The 24,847-nt window shown below is 43.9% G+C and overlaps 1 protein-coding gene across 2 annotated transcripts in view; it reads right to left on the reverse strand.

Annotated features, from left to right (window-relative positions):
- The window catches only part of LOC126281695 (acetylcholine receptor subunit alpha-L1), a 601,659-nt gene that overhangs the window by 183,999 nt on the left and 392,813 nt on the right, over positions 1-24,847 (reverse strand). For both annotated transcript variants that reach the window (XM_049980867.1, XM_049980868.1), the window contains exon 3: positions 18,720-18,829. In XM_049980867.1, the coding sequence (XP_049836824.1) occupies positions 18,720-18,829 (110 nt within the window). The remainder of the gene's footprint in view (positions 1-18,719; positions 18,830-24,847) is intronic.

The following is a 24,847-nucleotide window of genomic DNA, read 5'->3' on the forward strand; positions in this document are numbered from 1 at the left end:
CAAACCAGTCTCAGGACTGAAGACAACAACAACAACAACTGTTTGCAAGTGGAACAGGAAAGGAAATGACAAGTAGTCGTACAGGTTACCCTCCGCCACGCACCGTACGGTGGCTTGAGGAGTATCTATGTAGATGTAGAAAAATTTCAGCACTGTTGCGATTGCTAGTAGATATTTCGTTTTTTGTACTCGCTAGTAAAAAATAAAAGACACCTGTTATAATCAAGATCAAACAAATAGCGAAAAATACCCGTTATTCATAACTAAAGTAACGGTATCGTTTTTAACGGGTAGGTATTTCTCAACTCTAGTCTGCGATGTATATTGACGTAATGGGTAAGATTACAAGCGGCGTGGGGCTGTTTATAGACGGTGATTTTGCTGTAGAAAGGTAACAGCGACAGGAGAGTATAGTGAAACGTAGGAAGATCTAGAACATTTTGATTACTCGGAGATGACTGTCAGCTGAGCACGAACGGGGTAGGAGAAGAAGTCCAGAATGGTTCATTTTAATTTCAACGATAAATCATTGAAAACAGTACCAACAGTAAAACACCTACTACTAATCGTTCGGTGCTGTATCAGGTGGAGTGGTCCCAAAATATGAAAAGCAAACGCCAGGTAGAGATACATAGGATGAATCTTAAGGAAATTTAATTCATACATAAGAGAAGTTGATCGCAAAATAACTTGTAAGACCGATTCTTCTATGCTGCTCATGACATTAGGACCGTTGTCAGGTTATAGTAATGGAAACGACAGACAAGATCCAGTGAAAAGCGGCGCGTTTCATGACGGCGTCGTCAACTATGCCAAAAATCGTTATGGAAATGCTTTCATAAACTCCAGTGGCGGACGCTGCAACAGAGGCTTTGAGCTTGATGGAGAAGTTTAGTGGTAAACGACTAAAAGTCAGAGAGTTCTAAGGTGAATGGAGCAACATAAATCTTCCTCAAATTACGCTTGTCCAAACGACGGCAACAAGAGTATCTCCAGAGAAATTAGAATTCTTACTGAAGTTTAACGAGAGCTATTGTTTCCGAGTGCCATTCGTGACGAGTAAACATGTAGATGGAGATGAAAAATGAGCTTCAGTGCGTACAACCGTTTCGTTGCTCTAGAGAAAGCGTCCCGGAATACAGTGTTAGATATTTTAAAGTGGCTGGGAAAAGAATGCAGTGAGTTCTAAACTTTTGTTCACTATTGTTGCTTCTACAAATGCCGTCATCTTCATTTTCACGGAACCTGGCATCAGCAAATATCGCCGTAAAATTGTGATGACGATGGCAACAACTAAGGAAAACCGAAACGTAGTGAGATATTCACATAGCACTAATGCTATAAAAATGTACTTCCGTACTATTTCTTTAGCGGTTACCTTCAACCCTATCGGTATAGTCTGATGATGAAACTCTGCCACCTATTCAATGTGTGCATTACACAAATATTCAATTGAAAGTAAGAGTCTTAATGTCATATAAGAATAATATACTTCTGACAAGATTTGAACAGATACAACACGTCTACAGCTCAGTGGCAAGGACCCATGGATAGATAAAATATTCAAGCACATGTACGAGGATTATTTGGAGAGTAAGGAATGAAAAATACAGTGAAAATCTGGTGAAGCTTTGCACAGATGCGTTGGGCACTGCGTCTAGTACGCCCTTCGATCGCATCATGTCGCTCTTTTCAGTTCTGAGCTCACAGTGAGAAGGTAAAGGTGGCTAGAAATTAGCGTTTCCTGCCAAGTAACAGGGCCTGGCGAAAAATTTCGCCTGAAGCTATGCAATCCACATAACTATCATGCGGTTTGTTCTACACGACAATTCTCGGCCGCACTCTGCAGGGGCACTGAAGATGCGCCTGCAGCGTTTTCCATGGGAAGTGTTTGATCAACCACAATACAGCCCGTGATTGGCTACCCCTAGGTTCATCTCTGCTCAAATGAACCGCTGGATATGTGGACAATATTTTGACAGAGACATCGAGCTGCAGTGCAGAGCAGAAAATTATCGAAAAGTACTGGTGGCTGTCTTCTACAACTAGAGAACTGAAAAGCTGGTACAACGCTACGACAGATGTCTGAGATGCGATTGTGTAGAGAAGTAGCTGGAAGGTGTAGCTAACCGTTGCAAATAAAACAGTTTTAATTTTCACTGTGGTTTCCATTTCGCGACCTATCGTTTCTAACTTTGAGAACAGCCCTCGTATCTTTGTGCTATCTGTTTGAACGTCCACATTGTAGAATGATAATTTTTATATTTATAAGTATCTGTTGCTCCTCTTAGCATTTATTTTAAAACGTTTGCGACTGTGTAGCTGAAGTGCGGAACGTTATTGAAGGTGATAGGTAATGTATTGTGCTGCATGGTTATTCACATCTTTGAAACACTAGCCAATTTCAGCAGAAGAATGGCACTAAGAAACGTACGAAGCGGTTCAGTGATGTCATCTCACGTTCATAAATGTACTGCAGCCACTGGAAAATAAACTGTTTTTGGTGAAACTGTATTGAGGACTACGTATATTTATTGACTGACAGCTGTTTTTATGCGATACTGAAGCATTCATTATTCTCTTTCGCCTTAGCTATGTGAATTAGGAAGTCCGAATTTTAAGGCTAACTTTTCCTATGGGTGCTCTGCATTAGAGGGTGGAGCTTACCCGGTCCACACTGTTCATCTCTATGCAAAAGTTTATTAACGCTCACATCTCTGCATCCTCCTCTAATATATAAATCCAGAAAGGATCTCTAAGAATACTTTCCCGAACTCCAATTTAAATCTAGATCTGCTAAACGTATCTTCTTTCACTCTGTTGCGCTGAGTCCTCACTCAGGTAATAGATCAGTTTTCCAAGTTTCTGAAGTGTCATGGCTTTCCCGACTGTGCCCAAGGGTGGAGATGCTCGTACGCGTAAAACATTTCGAATAACACTACTCTGAAAAACTTAATGTTTACAGTCGGTGCATCACTAAGTATAGCTGAATTACTATCAACTGAAGTAGCTCCATTTTCTACTGGTTTACTACTTTTCAATGCTACGAGGTCAGAAAGTAAAGGTTTATGCGTTCAAAAAGGTTTCATAAGACTAACTAGTTTTTGATATGATCTCTTTCATTACACATTAAACATGATGATAATGGCCCAAGAAGCTTGAGAGTCCCCAATACTCACTGCTGCCTGGACTTGTTTCTTAATTTTCAATTTTTTAGGCTTTGTTCCATTTGCGGTGAGGAAATAGAAATCCGCCCAGACCTCGTTCAAAACTGCGTGAACATTTTCTCAATTCTGCAGTCGGAATTTTATTGCTTCGCTTGGAACTTCTATGGCATCATTGATCAAACGCAGGTTTGTCCTTGGCGAATTACAGTTTCTCCTTATACTTTCAGTGTAACGTTTGCACTGTTGTTTATACTTTTTTACACTTTAAGAAAATGTGTAACCGGCGGAGGTTCGAGTCCTCCCTCGGGCAAGGGTGTGTGTTTGTCCTTAGGATAATTTAGATTAAGTAGTGTGTAAACTTAGGGACTGATCACCTTAGCTCCTTAGCTGTTAAGTCCCATAAGATTTCACACACATTTCAAAATTTTGAAAGTGTATGAAATACGTTCCTATTCCCCATAACACGCTCTGTAACAGACGCTACATGAGACGGCACAAATACAACTGGGGTTCGATCCTGTGACCTTCCAGATTCCAGACACGCTGTTTACCACTAGACCAAAAGGACCAATATGTGATATACAGTGGCTCTGCTAGTAGTATTTCCTTAGGAATAGAGGCCACCTTTGTAGCTGCTGATGTGTTTCCTCTTGTGTATGGCTGTGAGGGACGAAGAGGGCTATTAGAAGTTTGTTGTCAATAATCAAGTGAAATTTTGCTTCATAGACAAAACTTATCTATCTGGCTATCGTTGAATGGTGTTTACTGTTTTAGAGGCATGGACAATAGGATTTTCTGTTCCACCCACATTTTTTTATGTAACTACACCTTTATTGTGTGTAAGGCATCTAAGGCAAGGACCAGTTACTTACTAGGGCCAAGGCAAGCGGAATTCCGAAGATCGTGATTTAAGCCATCAACAGCAAACAGTGGTCGTCTGAAATTTATCAGCTTTTTGCCTCTGAAAGTGGAGAGGTTTGGGTATATCTGATGTCTGGGGGATAAATTTCCATTAATGTTTAACTTTGGTTAAAAAGAATTATAGTTATTTAAGATTGGTTGAAGAAGGGAATTTAATAATGGCTCTGATGCTGGTATTTATTGGGCGCATGCCATGAATACTAAGGATATGAGAAAGATAGTCAATCTCTGGCTTGAAGAAATCACATTTATGCAATATGGAGCGAAATCCATTTTACTGCAAAGTTTGAAAAGAAGGGGAAGGTTATTGAGAAGTGTTCCCCTCGATTCACGAGTATCGAGAATGTCATCCAGGTTAGTGCAGCTGGGAATGTGACGGGTAGAATGTTCTGGATAACGCTGATCGATTGCAGGGACAGCAGCCATGCTGAAAAGGAGGCGAATGTAGCGATACAGGCTGAAGGGCAAATTGACACCATGAACTACTAAAGGTAGACATGCCTCTGCTAAATAAATGTTAGAAAAGTATTTTCTTCCTACTACTTTATGCACAGGTTCCTCCGGACGAGAGGAATAAGTCTCCACGATGATTATGTACAGTTGGTTTAAAATCTGCTCAAACGCGAATTCTCCCTTCAGGCTTTCGGAGAAACACCTGCGAATCAGCCAACAGACTTTTAGTGACTGGAGTCAATATGCCCAACGCTTCGAGCCGGCAGGCGGTCCTTTTCGGCGCTGAACATTTCGTGAAGTGCAACAGCTATTAGGGTGGAGGGAAAGGACGGTCGAGGGTCGTTAGATCCATTTCAGGGTGCACCACACAATTAGTGACGTAATTATGACCGGTATTGAAGAGAGATAATAACACTTCACACATACCGGATCGTCGAATAAAACCACAGGGTCTTAAATTAAATTTCCCCTGGGACACTTAACTCTCTAATTTATCTCGATAACGCTGGAAGCTGAAGAAGTGAATTAAAATCTGTACTGCTGCCGGAACTCGAACCCCACGCGTATCTGCCTAGTAAGCAAGAAGACCCGGGCTCGAGTCCTGGCCACAGCACAAATATTTATTCACTTCTTCAGCCTCCAATGTTATCGTAGAAACCACAGTTGAAATCGTATTTACTGAAACGTCATTCGTATATATATATATATATATATATATATATATATATATATATATATATATATATATAGAGAGAGAGAGAGAGAGAGAGAGAGTGTTTCAAAAATGACCAGTATATTTGAAACGGCAATAAAAACTAAACCAGCAGCGATAGAAATACACCGTTTGTTGCAATATGCTTGGGACAACAGTACATTTTCAGACGGACAAAAATTACAGTAGTTACAATTTTCAACAACAGATGGCGCTGCAAGTGATGTGAAAGATATAGAAGACAACACAGTCTATGGGTGCGCCATTCTGTACGTCGTCTTTCTGCTGTAAGCGTGTGCTGTTCACAACGTGCAAGTGTGCTGTGGACAACATGGTTTATTCCTTAGAACAGAGGATTTTTCTGGTGTTGGAATTCCACCGCCTAGAACACAGTGTTGTTGCAACAAGACGAAGTGTTCAACGGAGGTTTAATGTAACCAAAGGACCGAAAAGCGATACAATAAAGGATCTGTTTGAAAAATTTCAACGGACTGGGAACGTGACGGATGAACGTGCTGGAAAGGTAGGGCGACCGCGTACGGCAGCCACAAAGGGCAACGCGCAGCTAGTGCAGCAGGTGATCCAACAGCGGCCTCGGGTTTCCGTTCGCCGTGTTGCAGCTGCGGTCCAAATGACGCCAACGTCCATGTATCATCTCATGCGCCAGAGTTTACACCTCTATCCATACAAAATTCAAACGCGGCAGCCCCGCTACCATTGCTGCACGAGAGACATTCGCTAATGATATAATGCACAGGATTGATGACGGCGATATGCATGTGGGCAGCATTTGGTTTACTGACGAAGCTTATTTTTACCTGGACGGCTTCGTCAATAAACAGAACTGGCGCATATGGGGAACCGAAAAGCCCCATGTTGCAGTCCCATCGTCCCCGCATCCTCAAAAAGTACTGGTCTAGGCCGCCATGTCTTCTAAAGGAATCATTGGCCCATTTTTCAGATCCGAAACGATTACTGCATCACGCTATCTGGACATTCTTCGTGAATTTGTGGCGGTACAAACTGCCTTAGACGACACTGCGAACACCTCGTAGTTTATGCAAGATGGTGCCCGGCCACATCGCACAGCCGACGTCTTTAATTTCCTGAATGAATATTTCGATGATCGTGTGATTGCTTTGGGCTATCCGAAACATACAGGAGGCGGCGTGGATTGGCCTTCCTATTCGCCAGACATGAACCCCTGTGACTTCTTTCTGTGGGGACACTTGAAAGACCAGGTGCACCGACAGAATCCAGAAACAATTGAACAGCTGAAGCAGTACATCTCATCTGCATGTGAAGCCATTCCGCCAGACATGTTGTCAAAGGTTTCGGGTAATTTCATTCAGAGACTACGCCATATTATAGCTACGCATGGTGGATATGTGGAAAATATCGTACTATAGAGTTTCCCAGACGCAGCGCCATCTGTTGTTGACAATTGTAACTACTGTAATTTCGAAAGTTTGTCTGCCTGAAAATGTACTGTTGTCCCAAGCATATTTCCCAACATAGGGTTTGAACGTCTCCTGACAGTTGTTCAGACAGAGAGACTGGGCCACACAAACGTGGATTTCTCCAGGGGACTCAACAATAGATCAAATCTTCACCGTAAAGCAAATTTGAGAAAAGACAGTTTAAAATGGGACACACGCCTCGCCACTTTCTCTACTACAGATCAGCATATGATGGCATAGGAGAACGTTTGCCTTGCTGTGACCGTACTAGGAATTACTTCAATCCTTTTAAGGCTCGTGAAAATGCCAACGAACCAGGTACAGATTATTAGAAGAACAGGAGGCATGTTTTCTAACCCACCAGATATGCGAGATGGTGTGACTCAACGAGGGGTACTGGTGTGCCCCCTTTCTAACGTTTCCTTGGCCAGCGTCTTCAGTGACACAGACCAGCTGAGCTAGGGAATAACCTTTTATAAATCAGTGCCAATACTCGACTATGCCAATACCACAGATGAAGTTGCAAGAGTCCGGAAGGAATTCGTAGTGACATTCCTGACATTTGAGCAGGCCAGTAGGAACATGGTACTAAAGATTAACCAACAGGAAAGAAATTATATGACGGCTGGGGAAGCTCTTTCAGAGAACTTCCCACCTCAGTAACATTGGTGCTTCCGACAGAGCTGAGCAATTTAAAGAACTGAAATCGACAGTCATCAAATCAACTGACACCTCTTATAAAATTGCGAGATTAATAGCACCTAACAGAGCCTATTTTCATTAGAGAAAATTATTTACTTCAAAACTCTCAAAATCGTATAATCAAATTGACGCTTTTAAAACACTTACAGGACTTGTGACTACATACACCGCGGGAACTTGGTCTTTAACATCAGAAGATATTGGAATGCTAGATGTCTTCGAGGGGAAAGAAATTCGAAGAATTGTTGACCACGTGAATGAAAGAGGACGGTGAAGGAGGAGGTACAGTCATGAAATATATACTGTGTACAGTGTTCCACCTATTAGAAGGTCAGTGAAATCAGCCAGACTGAGAAAGGCGGGGCACGTGATATTGCTGTATATTAGAGGGAAATACAGGGTGTCAAGCGGAAGGGGTCGACTAAGAACCAGATGGATAGATGAGAGTCACGGAGGACCTGGCAAAATGGCCGGTAGGTGACAGAAAGCGCGAGCGTTAATCCGTAATAACTGACAGAGAATTGTTGAAAAGGGGAATGTTCACGGATAAAAAAGAAAGAGAAGAAGAAAATCAGCGTGGAGGCAATATACATGAAATGTGTCAAAACCAAAAGAATTGAAAAGCGGTCTGAAGGAACGACGTTAAATGTCATGCGAGATGCGAGAATACATCCTAGTGCTCACAAAACTAGTCCTGTCAATGCGAGACGTGTGAACAGGTACCATGTCATACTGGGACACAGCATAAGCTGTTGGGGAAGAAACATTGCACAATGAAACGTGCCTGATCAGGCAAAATGGCCACAGATTCATTGGTTGTACTACCACCTTCAAGTTGCCAGGGGTCACAAGGAATACCACCATATCTCTGCCCAAATCATCATCTAACCCCCGCGATATGTTTCACTCTTTGAATGCAAACTCGACCGTCCATCTGAGTTTCCTCCATTGCTCCATAGTCAGGTTTCTTTGGCTTCGCCACAGCGTTCTCGATTACGCCCTGGAATTCCCTCCTTATGAATGTCCATTTAAGTACCCTTATGTTTCGTGTTAATAGGCGACTTATCGTCTGTCTCGATCACTCAACACACACTTTCACCCGCATTGTGACTTAGCGGATGTTGTTTTATCTCTTTCCTACTCTGTAGTGTAGATCTTCCATATGATGCCTCTTAAAACACAAGACTTTCCGGCGTACAAAATACGAGCTCTAACAGTCTGACAAAGTTCGAATTCACTTAGGTGCGACACAACGCACTTAGGATCATACAGAACATTGTCCCGATCGCCACTGTTTTTTTGCAGTGCCCTGAAGGCATTTCGTAAGTGCCGTTCTTGGTCAGACACAATAGCGAGGCCCATTTCCAATCCCTGTACTATCGTTTGACCGTTGCACAGACTCCTGTGTGGAGGACATAGAAAGGAACATCACTTGTTTTCATAACATCTGAAATATTTGAAAACGAAGAAGTCGCCAGGTCCAGACGGAATCCCTCTTCGGATTTACAATGTGTACTCAACGGCATTTGTCCCTTACCTACTTTACATTTATGGCGAATGTCTCGCCCAGCGATGGGAAGAAAGCGCAGATGAGTCCTACATTAAGTAGGACACAATAATGGACCAGACGCCTATCCTTAACAATCGTATCCTTCAGAATTCTTCAATTTTTGAATTTAATAAATTTCCCTGAGACGGAAAAGCTTCTGTTGACAAATCAGCACGGATTTGGAAATCAATGAAACGCTGCTTACCCTTTCCTTCGCGATATCCTGCGAACCATGGATGATGGGTGACAGGCAGATTCCATACCCTAGATTTTCGGAAAGCTTTTGACAGGACGCCTTAATGTATGTCCGAGTGACGAGAATAGATTTCCAGAGATGTGAGTGACATGAAGACGAGCTAAGTAATAAAACGCAGTACATTGCCTTCAACGACAAGTGTTCATCAGAGGCAACTGTACCAAGAGCAGTGTTCCAAGATAGTGTGATGTGACTAATATACATAAATGATCTGATGGACTGGGTGAGCAGCAGTCTGCAGGTGTTTGCTGTAGTATACGGTAACGTACGTCGTCCAGTGACCGTGGAAAAATATGACTTAGATAGAATTTCTATTTGGCGTGATGTTCTAAATGCGGAAACTGTAAGTTATGGACTGAGTGGGGGTGTGTGAGAGGAGGAGGGGGGGGGGCAGAGAATTACCTTAGGTTTATGAACAGTAGGAGAAACAATCTCGTAATATTACGAAACAGTTATTAGTGGTTTGCTGATTGACAAAGTCCCGTCCATTAAATACCGAGGAGTAACGTTTCAGAGCGATACGAAATGGAACAAGCATGCTAGGACGGTGGGAGGAAGACGAATGTGGTCTTCGGTTTATTCGGAGCGTTTTAGGAATGTGTGAGGGCTGCATGCCATCAGGCGGAACCCCTCAGCAGGCACACTTTGCAGGGGACACTTACGTCGTCACTGTGGGCTCAGAAACGAATACTGTGACGTGATGCGATTGACGAGCATACTACAGGCACTGTGGAACACATCTGTGCAAAACTTCGAGCTTCGTCATATTCTCACTGCGGGCTTAGTTTCGCGATCGATCATAGCTAAAAAAAAAAAAAAAAAAAAAAAAAAAAAAAAAAAAAAAAAAAAAAAAAAAAAAACTTGTAAGAAGGGGGAGTTGAATAGAAAATGACGAATTTGGCTTTCGGAAAGGGAAGGGCATCAGTGAGGCATTTCTGACATTATGACCTATAATCGAAGCAAGATTTAAGAAAAATCACTTCATTGAATTTGTCGGTCTAGAGAAGGAGCTGGTGAGTCTAAAACGGTGCAAGAGGTTCAAAATTTGTGACAAAAATAGCTGTACACTATATGTAAGAATGCTTTTTACACAGTACGTGCAAGTAATTCATTTGTTTATGCAGCTATTGTAATAGCCATGTTAGCAGGGAAAATTGATGAATAAAATGTCAGCGTATAGCAGCTTTGTGCCATTGTCAGTGAGTGCTCTTTATTCAGTTCTGTAACATGTAAACATGTTTAAAGTGATAACGATTCTTACTCTTGTTATGCCTAAAAACGATTTTTCTCTGTCATCAGCAACTATATAATGTTACTGTGAGTTTCGTTGGCGCATTAACAAATGACTTTATCTCTAAACGGAATTTTGTTGTGCAAAAATATGGCGTGACTGTATTTTGCGATTACTAACAGTTCGGTTTCCAAAATTCATTTCCATCTTGTTGAGACGCACACACAAATACATCTATTTTGTGGAACTTCACTCGTAAAATAACACTTTTCCTCTTTACAGACGACAGTGTTAATGTTGTTGCTGTTTGTCTGGTTCCTGTTGATGCTCACTTGTCCTCGTATCAGTTGGGCGGAAATATTTATTTTGTTTACTTTATCCATCCCACTCTGCCTGTGTGTGCGGTTCAGTTGTTCATGTCGTCTTTTCTATACAGCTCCGTTAATGTGTCACATATTGTGTCACTGCACAGTGTAGTGTAGCCGTTTATAATCTGTTTGTCTTCAGCTAATACCTTCTGTATGTGGTTATCTTCTTCCATAGTAATCTTATGTCATAGACTGTGGCTGGAGTTTAGTATTTCAAAATCTGTTTCTATTTTATTTATGAGACGGTTGTGAGCTATTAAGTGGCCTGAACATGTGTTAGGGGAGCTGTTCTATTTTACAGCTCTGAAGTGTTCTGAATATGTTGCTTTAATATTCATATATGTATGCCGTATGTATAACGAATGACAAGAGCTGCACTGTGTTTGACAGAGACCCTGCTTACTGCTGTGGCATTTCGCAGCAATACTTGCTATTACAGAAGTCGACTCCTGCTGTCGAACTTTTACAAACTGTTGGTGCGTGTGTCACTTCATTGAATGTGAATTGATTCAGTGACATAAGCTTCTCAACTGTGGCGAGTATCATAGTCACCACTTTTGTATATGAGTGTTTGGTTTCCTGCGACCAAAGTGCACAGCGTTTATCAATACACACTGTGATAGCCACAGCACAATTCACAGTTCATAGGAAACCTGAAGGAACTTGGTCGGGCTGCGTGAGGAAACTTGACAGTGGATGAATGATAGAAAATCCGCGAGTCTTTGCCAAGTCCTGATCGTACAGCAATTACATTTTATTTTTACAACAGTCCAAGGTCCAGAGCAGTAGCAGCAGCCAGGAACCAACCGTGCGCCTCGAGAATGATGTGTACAGACTCCAGTCGGTGAACGATATTACTGTGATGCACCTGGCTTCTGATAATGAAGGTGTTGTGGCACCTAGGTTAGGTGGCGGGACCACACGACTCGCTGACTGCCCTCCCTGTCCTTTGCTATTTGCTTTGATCATCTGATGATTTTGTAAGACGGTAAACGACAGCATCATTAGCAAACAGTCTATGATGGCTGCTCACATTGTCTCCTACAACGTTTATGTAGATCAGGAACAGCAGAGAGCCTACAATACTTCATTAGGAAACGCCAGATATTATTTCTGTTTTACCCGATGACTTTCTGTCAGTTACTACGAACTGTGACCTACCTGACAGGAAAACACAACATCAGTCGCACAGCCGAGACGATACTCCGTAGGCACGCAATATGATTAGAACTCGCTTGTGAAGAACGGTATCAACAGCCTTTTGGACATAAAAATATGGAATCAATTTGATATCTTCTGTCTGTGGCACTCATTACTTCGTGAAAATAAAGAACTAGTTGAGTTTCACAGTAACAATATTTTCTGAATCTATGTGGGCTGTTTGTCAATAAATCGTTCACTTCGAGGTAACGAATAACACTCGATTGCAGTAAATGTTTCAAAATACTACTGCAGACCGACGTTAGTTACATGGATCTCTAATCCATTGGATTACTCTTATTTCCTACCTTCGGTATTGGGTGACCTGTGCAACTTCCCCATCTTTAGGTTCGAATCATTCTACGAGCAATTATGGGGCTATTGTATCAGGAAAGGAACCTGACTAGTATAAAATCTGGACCGGAAGCCTTGCCTTTGTTAAGTGATTTAAATTGTTTCGCTGCACAGAGGACACCTAGTTCTAAGTTACTCGTGTTGGCAGATTCGAGTTCAAGAATATTTGCTCGATCTTCTTTGATGGAGGAATTTCGGTAAACTATGTTTAATAATTCTGCTTTAGTGGCACTGTCATCTGAGACATCACCATTCTTATCGAACAGTCAGGGTGTCTCCGAGCTATTGTACTTTATGTATGACAAGACTTTATCTCTCTATTGTTGTGCCGGTCTACGACACAGACTTTCGTTATGAAAACTATTAAAAGCATCTCGCACTGAAGTTCGCGATAAATTTCGAGCTTCTGCAAAACTTCGCCGATCTTGGGGGTTTTCCGTTCTTTAAAGTGTGGCATGTTATTTCGTTGCTTCTGCAACAGTGTTCTGAGTTCTTTTGTATACCATGGGGGATCAGCACCATCTCTTTTTAGTTTATTTGGTAGGTATCTCGTAACTGGTTTCGATACCGTTTCTCTGAATTTAAACCATCTGGCCTACACTCACATAATCTGGTTGGAGGGAATGGAGACTGTCTCTTAGGAAGACGTTAAGAGATTTTATATGTGCTTATTTAAATAGATGTATTTTGCGTTTATTTTTGGAGGGTTCTGATGTCACAGTATCTATTCGCTTTACAACCACCTCGGGGGTGCTAATCCCTGTATCATGATGTCCCCTATTTTTCAGATTATTTGTTGCAAAGAAATGAAGTACGTTTTCACAACCATTTACTCTTAGAATGAACTCCTAAACTAATTGTTCAAAATAATTTTCTAAGAAAACATTAAAAACAGTTTCGGACTACGTTTTATTCTCACCACTGGCATTAAACATATATTTTAGCCTACATACTGAGGGTAGATTGAAGTCACCGCCAACTTTGTATGATTGGGGTAACTGTTTGAAACGAGAGTCAAGTGTTCTTCGAACTGCTCAACAATTGTATCAGCTGAGCCGAGGGTCGCTAAGAGGAACCAATAATTAATTTACATCGGTTGTCAACCTATAACCACAGGAATTATCTACATCAATTTCACTACAAGGTGAACTGCTTCTGACAGCAATAAACACTCCACCACCAACTGTATTTAATCTTTCCTTTCCGAATACGGTTTGGTCCTGTGTAAAAAATTCGGCGGAACTTATTTCCAAATTTAGCCTGTTTTCCGTATCTATAATGATTTGCGCTTCAGTGCTTTCTATCAGTGCTTGGAGCTCTGGTACTTTTCCAACACATCTGTGACAATCTACGACTACATTACCAGTTGTTTCTAGGTTTAGCTCCCTGTGTTTCTCCGGCACCCTCTTAGACTCATGCCCTGTATATAGTGTCTCGAGACCTTCTAATAACCGCCCAGTTCCCTCGACACAGCCACTGCCACATATGTAGCTGCTTCCTGTAGATCCCTATCTATCAAGCAGCACCTGGTAACCTATCACTGTATGGAGCAAATACAGGAATCTGCAGCTGACGTGGTCCAGAAATGTCTGAGCTTCTGATTCAGACCCTCCACTCAGGTGTGCACCAAAGGACCACTAGCGGTTCTATCAAGAATGCTGTATATGGTGAGTTCAGTCTTCATCTCGCAAGCAAGACTGGCTGTCTTCACTAATTATTCCAGTTGCCCAAAACCAGAGAGAATATCTTCTGATCCAAAGACACACATCGTCAATCCCACCACGAGCCCCCACCTGCAGATGGCTGCACTGAGTGCTCTTCATAGCGTCTGGTAACTCCTCCCGGTCTGCAGACAGAGTGCACACTGGTTTCCTTACTCTCCTTGGCAGCCACATCACGAAAGGGAATGATTACATTCGTAGTGCTGGAGCTCCAAACAACCTGTAATGCCTAATGGGCCGAGAGGACTGCTCTGGAACAGGGCGAGTGACTGCATCTGGCTCATGAGGCCTGAGAGCCACAAACTTTGCCCCAAACTTGTTCGTCAGACGAACTCTGGGTGGCCGGGGGGAGGGAGTGGCGTGGCAGGGAGGGCCTCCGATCGGTCTCGCAGAAAGTCTTTCGCTGCCTTGGAGAGGCCTCCACGCGACCACTCTTGAGGGATCAACTTCAATGTGGGCAGTACCTGGGATGGTCACATCCGGTCCCCCACATGACTCCAATTGGTAACAGCCTCAAATTGCGTAACCAAGGCCTACACTGCCTGGACCTGTGTGCTAAGGGTCACCAACTAAGCTCGCATCTGAATACAGCGCTCACGCACTTTACCCATACCAAAGTAAGGAGAACAGTGCACTACACAGTTGTGAGAATGGAAGACTGTGACTAGTAATCACACAGACACGCAAGGAATTAAAGAACTAAACTAGCATTCACACAGATAACTTAAAATAAATGACCTGTTTGAAGCTCGTGAATATATTTCGTTACCGAACGGTGTAGTCACCATTATCTGTAATAGGAACACACTGTGTTGTCTCAGTGTTGGTCTAACCTATGCTTAAGTTGCATGAAACATTTTTCTCACGCAGTAAAAAAGAGGTAGTGGTTGCTGTATTCTATGATAACACAAGTGTTATCGAAAGGTACACCACTGTCTCGGGACACTGGAACCAGCTGACTGAAACAAAAGGCGCCGGCCGAGTGACCGAGCGGTTCTAGGCGCTACAGTCTGGAACAGCGCGACCGCTACGGTCGCAGGTTGGAATCCTGCCACGGGCATGGATGTGTGTGATATCCTTAGGTTAGTTAGGTTTAAGTAGTTCTAAGTTCTAGGGGACTGATGACCTCAGAAGCAACGTCCCATAGTGCTCAGAGCCATCTGAACCATTTTCTTTGCTAGTGGAGTAAACCCCCGTGACAGACTCACAAGGTGTCCATACTTAAAAATCAAGTTTCAAAACGCTACAGAAACAGAACTACTGCTCAGAATGACACCAAATTTGAACAGCATATTTTTTACGCGGGGGGAAATGCCATGGAAGGAAAAAACGGAAATTTTAGCTGTTGATTGTACCTGTAAGAGTCTTAACGTAAATGGAATCAGCTACAAATGACAGATGAATCTCAATACGACGGCTGTGGTTTTTAGTTGCACATTACACCATTGGACTGTTCAATGTAAATGAGTTCACATGTTCGGCAGTCAACACTAGTGACGCTGCGAGTTTGGTAAGCCCATCTACCATGGCAACATCGTACCACATCGGATGGGAAGAATACTTTTTCAATTGTCCTGAGGCCAAAAATCGTATAGAAAGCAACATGACATCCGTTTTTAATTGTCCTGTGGCCTACTGCCTGATAAGCAAAGTGAAATAGGCTTCTAATAGTCGTAAAAATGACGCAAGACCTGTTCAGTACTCTTACCATTGGTTTCAGGTACCAGCAGAAATTGAGAATCAGCATATTCCACAATAGATCGTTCTCATGTGTCACGTTCAGTATGGGTCGCGTAATGCGAGTCTTCAATACAGCTATGTTCGTAACTGGAGTACTGAACACAACATCTTTCAGATAACGCACAGCCAGAAACCACACGGTTTAAGATCAGGCGATGTGGACGGCAAGACTGTAGGGCCATGATGGACGATAATTCTAGCATTTCCGAAATGCCTATGCAGCAGCAGTTTCAATTGTTGTGCAATGTTCGGAGAAGCGCCATCTGCCACACATCCACATTACTGAACTGCTGGAATGACGTTGGTTCACAAAAGACTCTCATAGCGGTCGCAGTAGAGGCAACAGGTGCCCCCTCTGGCCGGTCAGTGGGAAGCATCTCCTGAACATAAGTGATTATGTACGTATAACAACGCTGCATGTTCCGGAGAATTTATGCACCGTGCTCCCAGGCAAGTCCATAGTTCGGGTTATTCCGCGTGCGCAGCATGTCCGCACACCACCGCTCGACCCCTACTGCAGTTGAGTGGCCACGTCCTCGGTAGACGTTGGGTCAGCTACACCGAAGAGCCAAAGAAACTGGCCTAACATCATGTAGGGCCACGGTGAGCACGCAGAAGTGCCGCAGCATGACGTGTAGTGGGTTCAACTATTGTCTGAAGTAGTGTTGGAGGGAACTGACACCGTGAATGCTGCTGGGCAGTCCACAGATCCGAAAGAATACTACAAGGTGGAGATCTCTTCTGAACAGCACATTGCGAGGTAACCCAGACATGCTCAATAGTGTTCATGTCTGGGGAGTTTGGAGGCCAGCGGAGGTGTTTAAAAGATGGTTCAAATTGCTCTGAGCACTATGGGACAATATCTGAGGTCATCAGTCCCGTAGAACTTAGAACTACTTAAACCTAACTATCCTAAGGACATCAAACACATCCATGGCCGAGGCAGGATTCGAACCTGCGACCGTAGCGGTCACGTGGTTCCATATTGTAGCGCATAGAACCGCACGGCCACCCCGGCCGGCTGATGTTTAAAAGCAGAAGAGTGTTCCTGCAGCCACTCTGTAGCAATGCTGGACGTGTGGGATGTCGCGTTGTCCTGTTGGAATTGTCCAAGTCCGTCGGAATGCACAAGGGCATAAATAGATGCAGGTGACGTTCTTACGTACGTGTCACCTGTCAAAGTCACATCTAGACGTATCAGGGGCCTCATATCTCTCCAATTGTACACTCACAACACCATTAGAGCCTCCACCACCTTGAACAGTCCTCTGCTGACATGCAGGGTACTTCAGTTCATGAAATTTTATCTCCATATCTTGACGCATCAATCCGCTAGATACGATTTGAAACGAGACCCGTCTGACCCGGCCACATATTCCTACTCAGAAGTCCTATGACAGCGTTGATGGGCCTAGGCTACGGGTAAAACATTGTGTCGTGCAGTCATCAAGGGTACACGAGTGGGCCTTCGGCTCTGAAAGACCATATCGATGGGGTTTCGTTGAATGGTTCGCATGCTGACGCCTGCTAATGGACTAGCGTTGAAATCTGCAGCAATTTGTGGAAGGGTTGCACTTCTGTCACTTTGAAAGATTCTCTTCAGTTGTCGTTGGTCCCGTTCTTGTAGGATCTTTTTCCGGCCGCAGCTATGTCGGCGATTTGATGTTTGACCAGATTCCTGATATTCACAGTAGACTCGCGAAATGGTCGTACGGGAAATACCCACTTCATCGCTGATTCGGAGAGTCTATGTCCCATCGCCCGCGTGCCGCCCATAACGGGTTCAAACACTTTTAACTATTGACAATGTCGCAGTGTAGCAACTGTTTTATCCCGCCTGGAAGGCGGCGCGTGCGTCTGCTCCTGTAAACTGAAGGGTAGGCCGAATGTAGGAAGTGAGTAGGAGCAGGAAAAGGTGAAATGCTTCGGCACTGCGTATGGGTTATAGCTCTTTATTTAACTTTGGGTAGATATGAGCACTTAGGTGCGTGGCCGTTCATCAATCAACTCTAACTGCGGCTAGAAGTTACAAAGGCAAAACCTGCAGTGGCTCGCCCACTATGAAATAGAAACAATGTTGCTTGATCGTCTACTCGGAAACAAATGGGCTGACTCTGCAGCGGCGCTCGTAGAGCTGCACAGCGCTGGCTAGAGGCGCTGTCGTCGGTGTCTGTCGTAGTGCCAACCTAAGAACTTGCACCTACGTCGTGGCATGGTAGCTATCGATAGCACAGCAACAGTAACCGATCTAATAGCTGCGCCAGACACTTCTGGTCTTACTTAGGGGTTTCCGACAGCAGCGCCGTATTCTACTTGTTTACATATCTCTATAATTGAATACGCATGCCTACACCAGTTTCTTTGGCGCTTCAGTGTACATTCCCTCCGCTGCCACACTACACTTCGAAGCAACATATCTTTTCGAATTTTTTAATAATTTTCTCCAGACCTTCAGCAGACGTTGGACCAAAACCTTACTTCTTATCCCTGTCAGGAAATTTTGCAAGGCTGTTTGCGCAGTCACCATTCCCGCAAAACATCTCCACCAACAGCGCGCGTTCCTTCATGGAGACAGCCATGCTGCACGTCTCGGTTGTAAACTGGCGAACAGCAGTGTGCCGCGCGTCTGTTGGTGTGCGTTTTCTGACGTTTACATCCGTCATACATTTGTCAGATTTTTGTTACATGACGTTTCTCCCTGCGGCAGTAACAGGCAGTTCAGACTTGACGTAATTTTGAGCAGTGACTCTCTTTCAATAGTGTTCTGAAACTGGAACTTTAGTTATGGACACACTGTAGAAGGAAACAGTGCTAAGCTGTTAACTCGGTGAGCAGGGCGGATCGCTGGCAGGGAGGCAGGCGCGAGCAGATCGCTGAGCACCTACTTGTTGTACAGGACGATGTCGGGCAGCCAGATGTGCTCCGAAGGGACGTACAGCTCCGTCACGCCTCCGTACTCCGCCGGGTCCCATCGGAACTTGTGGTCCTGCCATTCCTGCAAAGAAGAAACAAGTACATCACAGCGAGCAGGCGGTCTTCACAGCAACCATCACTGAGCAAATGCTTTTACCTTCGAGGTGTGGTGAAGGACAGCAAGGCTACATTCTGAAGGACAATACGAATGTGTCATGTTGTCGCGAATGACAGAAAATAGAGTTAAAAATCTAGTAATATGTACCAGCGCGTATCATGTCATTTCTGGAAACCCAGAATCTACTCTGTAGGAATCAACATGGATTCCGGAAACAGCGATCGTGTGAGACTCAACTCGCTTTATTTGTTCATGAAACCCAGAAAATATTAGATAGAGGCTCCCAGGCAGATGCCATTTTCCTTGACTTCCGGAAGGAGTTCGATACAGTTCCGCACTGTCGCCTGATAAACAAAGTAAGAGCCTACGATATATCAGACCAGCTGTGTGACTGGATTGAAGATTTTTTATCAAACAGAACACAGCATGTTGTTCTCAATGGAGAGACGTACAGACGTTAAAGTAACCTCTGGCGTGCCACATGGTAGTGTTATGGGACACAATATATATAAATGATATAGTTGATAGTTTCGGAAATTCTATGCGCCTTTTCGCGGATGATGTTGTACTATACAGAGAAGCTGCAGCATTGGAAAATTGCAGCGAAATGCAGGAAGATCTGAAGCAGATTGGCAAGTGTGCCCTCAGATTTAGCAGTTTACCAATGGGAGGTTGAATTACAATGTGCGGTGAGTCTCTTTCAGATGAATCAGATGAAAGGTTATCGAACACCGCACCGACAAACGAAACCGTAGAGAAAACACATAACTGATTATACAAAATTTGCGATTAAAAGTGTAGAAAGTTGTATCATCAGCGGGATGAGCACGGTACATTTTACAAGGTAACATAGACAGCATGCTACAGAAGAATCTAGAGGAAGGGATCGGTTGGTAGGACATGTTCTGAGGCTTCAAGGGATCACCAATTTAATACTGGAGGGTAAAAATCGTAGAGGGAGACCAAGAGATGAATACACCAAGCATATTCACAAGGATGTAGACTGCAGTAGGTACTGGGAGATGAAGAGGCTTGCACAGGGTAGAGTAGCATGGAGAGGTGCATCAAACCAGTCTCAGGACTGAAGATCACAACAACAACAACTACACATAGACTAAGGAGCCAAAACGTTATGACCACGATCCCCATGACACTGGGTGCCATCTGCTGACTTTCTGGCCAAGTGACTTGATGAAGAAAGTATATGTGGTCTCGTACGAAGAGCGAGGTGTCACAGCAAAGTCGGTATGTCCCAACGCAACCACAAAAAAAGATAGTGGCTGCAAACCTCATCGACGAATGAGTGACGCCGGCGTAACTACCATCCGAGACGTTTCGCTATTCGGTTGCAACCGATGTTCTAATTACGGGCAAGCACAGGACAGCTCTGCCCAGCCTGAGATCGTTGACTAAGATGACAGCATCGTCCTCTAGTAGGCCAGCTATGTGATCAATATATTTGGCAGAACTGTAAGTGAAAGTTGTTAAATGTACTCTGAATGTGAAATTTGTATTCTGGTCTGTATAGAGTGATACGCTGTTGTTGGGACACAGTTGTAAATACCCATGACATTCTTGTGGAATTGGATTGTACAAAAGTAAATAATTCTTCTTATCTATGTTGTAATAAAGTGAATTAATACTTTGTGTGCTGTATTATTCACTCGGTGTCCTCCCGGAGTAAGTAAAGAGTACACTGTTGTACAACAGTACATAAACTCAGCAGAGACGAATGGACGGCCTTTATGTTTGCGGTGCGAGCCTTAATGATAAGCTGAAAAGAGAAAGATGTAAAGAAAAACGGCTACATATTTCTGGACCAAGTACGACCTGACAAGCAGAGAGGAGTTTGGAATCATTCCAATGATTGTACGTGGCGGAAATAGGGAAATCCATAGACACAATGGGTAAATTTTTATTGTACGGGTCCTGCATATCGGAAACGGCGAAGCTGGTCGTTTGTTCGCCAGCTAATGTCAAGATCATCGATGGAAAGTGTTTGGAGGACGGTAGAACGACGGGAATTTGAAAGGTGTTGGATGTCCACTGCTCATCCCTGCTCCGTAAAGTTGGACTGCCAGCGATCAATAGCAGATGAGACGTAACAGACGACAGAGAAGACTGGTAGTATGATGGGCAGTCATCACACCCGCATTCATGCCTGTCTTGAGTTTAAGGCGTGTCGTAGTTTCTGCACTGTCTTCTTAACTGTGCATTGATTATCTTTCCACTATCGAGGAAATGAACAAGCAAAGGACCCCTACAGTCGAAAAAGGTCATCATGACGTCACTGTAATGTGTGTGAACAACTTTGGATTTCTTTAGCGGAGCAGATGTGCCACTATTGGCATTGCGTTAGCCCTCGGACTGCCGGAGTGCTATCACACAGAATCATCCAGTCGCACGATAACGCCCGCCCTTGCATTGCAAATCGGACGAAGGCTACGCTTCATCTTGTTAAACACTGCATCGTCATCCGTTGGTTAGTTGGTTTGTTGATTTGGGGGAGGGGACCAAACTACGAGGTCGTCGGTCCCATCTAATTCTGGAAGGACGGAGAAGGAAGTCAGCTGTCCCCTTTCAAAGGAACCGTCCTGGTATTTGCCTGAAGCACGTACAGCCCGCATCTTTCACCGTGTGATTTACACATCTCTGTGGACGTGAAGAAAGACAGTTGGTCTCAGTCGGACGAGGAAATGCAACAGTGCGTGCAGTTGTGGATCCGTCACCAGACGACCGCGATGTACCAAACACGAATTGATCGTTTCGTCTCCCAGTGGGAGTAATTGCTTTTGAATGTAACCATTCTATGGTCCTGTTGTTGCTGGTCGCAGATCCAGTGGAGGCAGCATTACACCTTAGGGACATTCCTTTGTACTTCCAAAAAGGTGTGTTAGTAGTTAAAGGCACCGTGACAGATTTGGGCTAGACGAACATTATTAAGGACCACCCATGTCTCTTGGTGGTTGACGTCTTCCCCGACAATGATGGGATCATCGAGCAGGGAATGGTCTTTGTCAGAAGGGCAGCATGATAGTGTTGATGCTGATACCCTTGCCCCAAATTCTCCTTGTCTGTATACAATGGAAGACATCTGGGACGTAATCGGGCACCAAGTCCGCCCTCACGAACCACGGGCACAGAATTTAGCTGTGTGTAGGAAAACAAATCGGTCAATATGGTTCACTTTGTATCCACTGGCACATCCAAACACGACAGCCTGAATATGCCAAACTGTTACATATCTAGGTCGACCCCTCTTAATGCACTGATTCTATACAATCGAATGGCCTACGGTAAACCATTCACTTCTATGACTTATGTCATACGCGGGAGGTGAGATGACATCCTGGTATCAGTCCTACACTAGCTGCAGGCTTCCAAAGTCACCACTCAACTCATTTAAGGGTTGGCAGTTATGTATGCTTTTCTGTGGTCTAGCATACTACGCAAGCAAGGTGGCTTTAATTGAATGTGAAGTTGAATCTACCTTTGACTTGAGCCTAATCACAAGCACAGAAGGTCAAGTTTCGGGTCTTACAAAGATACGAATTTTGTACTGAAACAGGATTCTTAGATACATACCTCTAAATTCTGATTCATGCAGAGTCACAATGCTTTCTTGTACTCGACACTCCTCTGTGTCCGTTGCTGCGTCAGTGTCTTCCTTTCTGAGTTACGAGGCCTCCTGCTGCCATCTGCTACTCTGTCTTTCCAAGCATTTATGCTGACTTGTGGGGTCTGCTGTTATGGTTAACCGGATTTGGCGTGATAATTTTTAAGGGGTGGCACATGCCCTTCCTGTCGTCACCCCGTACCCCCTGGGACAGAATGTGTGTAACCCCTACCGTCTGCATCTCGTGTAATCCATGGTATAGTGCAAACGTGTTTCAGATGTCTGCGAGTCGTGTAACTGAGGTTCAAAAAAATGGTTCAAATGGCTCTGAGCACTATGGGACTTAACTGCTGAGGTCATCAGTTTCCTAGAATTTAGCACTACTTAAACCTAACTAACCTAAAGACATCACACACATCCATGCCCGAGGCGGGATTCGAACCTGCGATCGTATCAGTCGCGTCTAGAACCGCTCGGCCACACCGGCCGGCTAGTGTAGCTGAGGCGGAACGTGGGGACCAGCCCAGTATTCACCTAGTGGGATGTGGAAAACTGCCTAAAAACCACATCCTGGCTGGCCGGCACAAGAGCCGGGCAGATGTGATCCAGGGCCGGCGCGCCTACCCGAGTCCAGGAAGCAGCGTGTTAGCGCTTTCGACTGCCCTGGCAGTTGCCATTCTGCGCTATTCAAACAGATTATTGAGTCAATTCTGCTTTCATCCCCAAGTACCAGTATCTGTCACCTTCCAGATTTTCCGCTCACCACCTCGATATCGATTATCTCTCTCGAGACCCTCCGGATTCAATACCTATCCTTGATCAGTTTTTGTTTAGACAAATACATTTGTTGTACAACTGACTGCTTCAAATGCTGGTCAAGATCTGATACTGTGGAAATACCTTGCTGAGTATCAAAAGATCTCTGTCAACACAAGACTCACTTCCTCATGACATCATTGGTCTCTCAAGCAAGGAATGGTTCTGCTTTCCTTGTACTACGAGTATGGTCTATTAGTAGCGACTCGTACACTACGTCGCTGTATCTTCTACGTATTGTAGCAGTTTTCACTCGGCACTTGCTAGCATAACAACGTTGACTCGCTGTGATTTATAAGGACCAGACATTGATTCACATCTCAAACAGTTCGTTTATCCCTGATTAGCTGGCAACTGCAGACACACGGGATCCATGAAAGTTTTTACTTTGGCCCGTAACTGCTGAAATGTGACAGTGCACGAATTTGGAGTCCGTGCAACGGTCTTTGAATTACGTGTGACCTCTTAACACATATTCTCATTTTCCATATGTGTGCAAAGTGGGGGCTACGATATCGATGGTTCTATCTTCGCCAGTCAGTTAACAGTTATCTGGACGAACCTCACGTTTCGAACGTCTGAACCAGGTACTTCAGAAGGTTGCGTGAAGAGTATTTCTGAGATGTATCGTTAACACAGACATTGCGAAAGATCTTCTGCTCATAAATTCCTTGGTGGCCAATAAATCCCGCCGATATCTTCTCAAACACATCTCAAATTAACATCTAATAATTGACAAATTCCGTTATAAAGCAGCCACAGTGCTGCTTGGCACTTACAAATTGCTGCGCATAGAGGACACTGTCAACAGCTACGAAGCGAACTGTAATATCTCAGCTTTATTTTGTGCCTCCGACGAAACAAGATTCATATTGATATGTAATCTCGAGTAGATGCCATCACCTGACATGCAGCAGGACTAAGGTTTGTATTATTCACTTTGTTTTCTTGTGTCTCCTTCTTAATGGAAAATGGAGACGACAACAGGGAAATTAGATCACGTCCTTTAGCAGAATGAAACATACACTATTACCAAAAGTGGAAGACGTTAAAATAAGGCTCAGTAACTTTTGCACTAATACTATGGCTATAAGGCATGTGAGCGTTTTCTTGTATCTTCAGACATAGTGCTTGGTCACTGCACACAACGATAACTTGTCACAGTGAAGGAATAACCTAGAAATGCAGCTGGTTGTGCGAGAGTTCTTCGGATAGTAAGATCCGATGGGGTGCGACGTGGAAACCACAGTGAAAATCCGGTGAAGCTTTGCACAGATATGCTGGGCAGTGTCTTTAGTATGACCGTCGATATCGTCACGTCGCTCTTTTCAGTTCTGAGCGCAAAGTGAGCGCGTAAAGATGTTTAGAACAATAGTGTCTCCCTCCAAGTACACTACTGGCTAATATATTTGCTACAACAAGAATAAATGCAGATGAAAAACGGGTATTCATTTGACAAATATATTATACTAGAACTGCCATGTGATTACATTTTCACACAATTTGGGTGCATAGATCCTGAGAAATCAGTACCCAGAACAACCAACTCT

The sequence above is a fragment of the Schistocerca gregaria genome, chromosome 7 (genome assembly GCF_023897955.1).
Source record: "Schistocerca gregaria isolate iqSchGreg1 chromosome 7, iqSchGreg1.2, whole genome shotgun sequence".
Classification (NCBI taxonomy): Eukaryota; Metazoa; Arthropoda; class Insecta; order Orthoptera; family Acrididae; genus Schistocerca; species Schistocerca gregaria.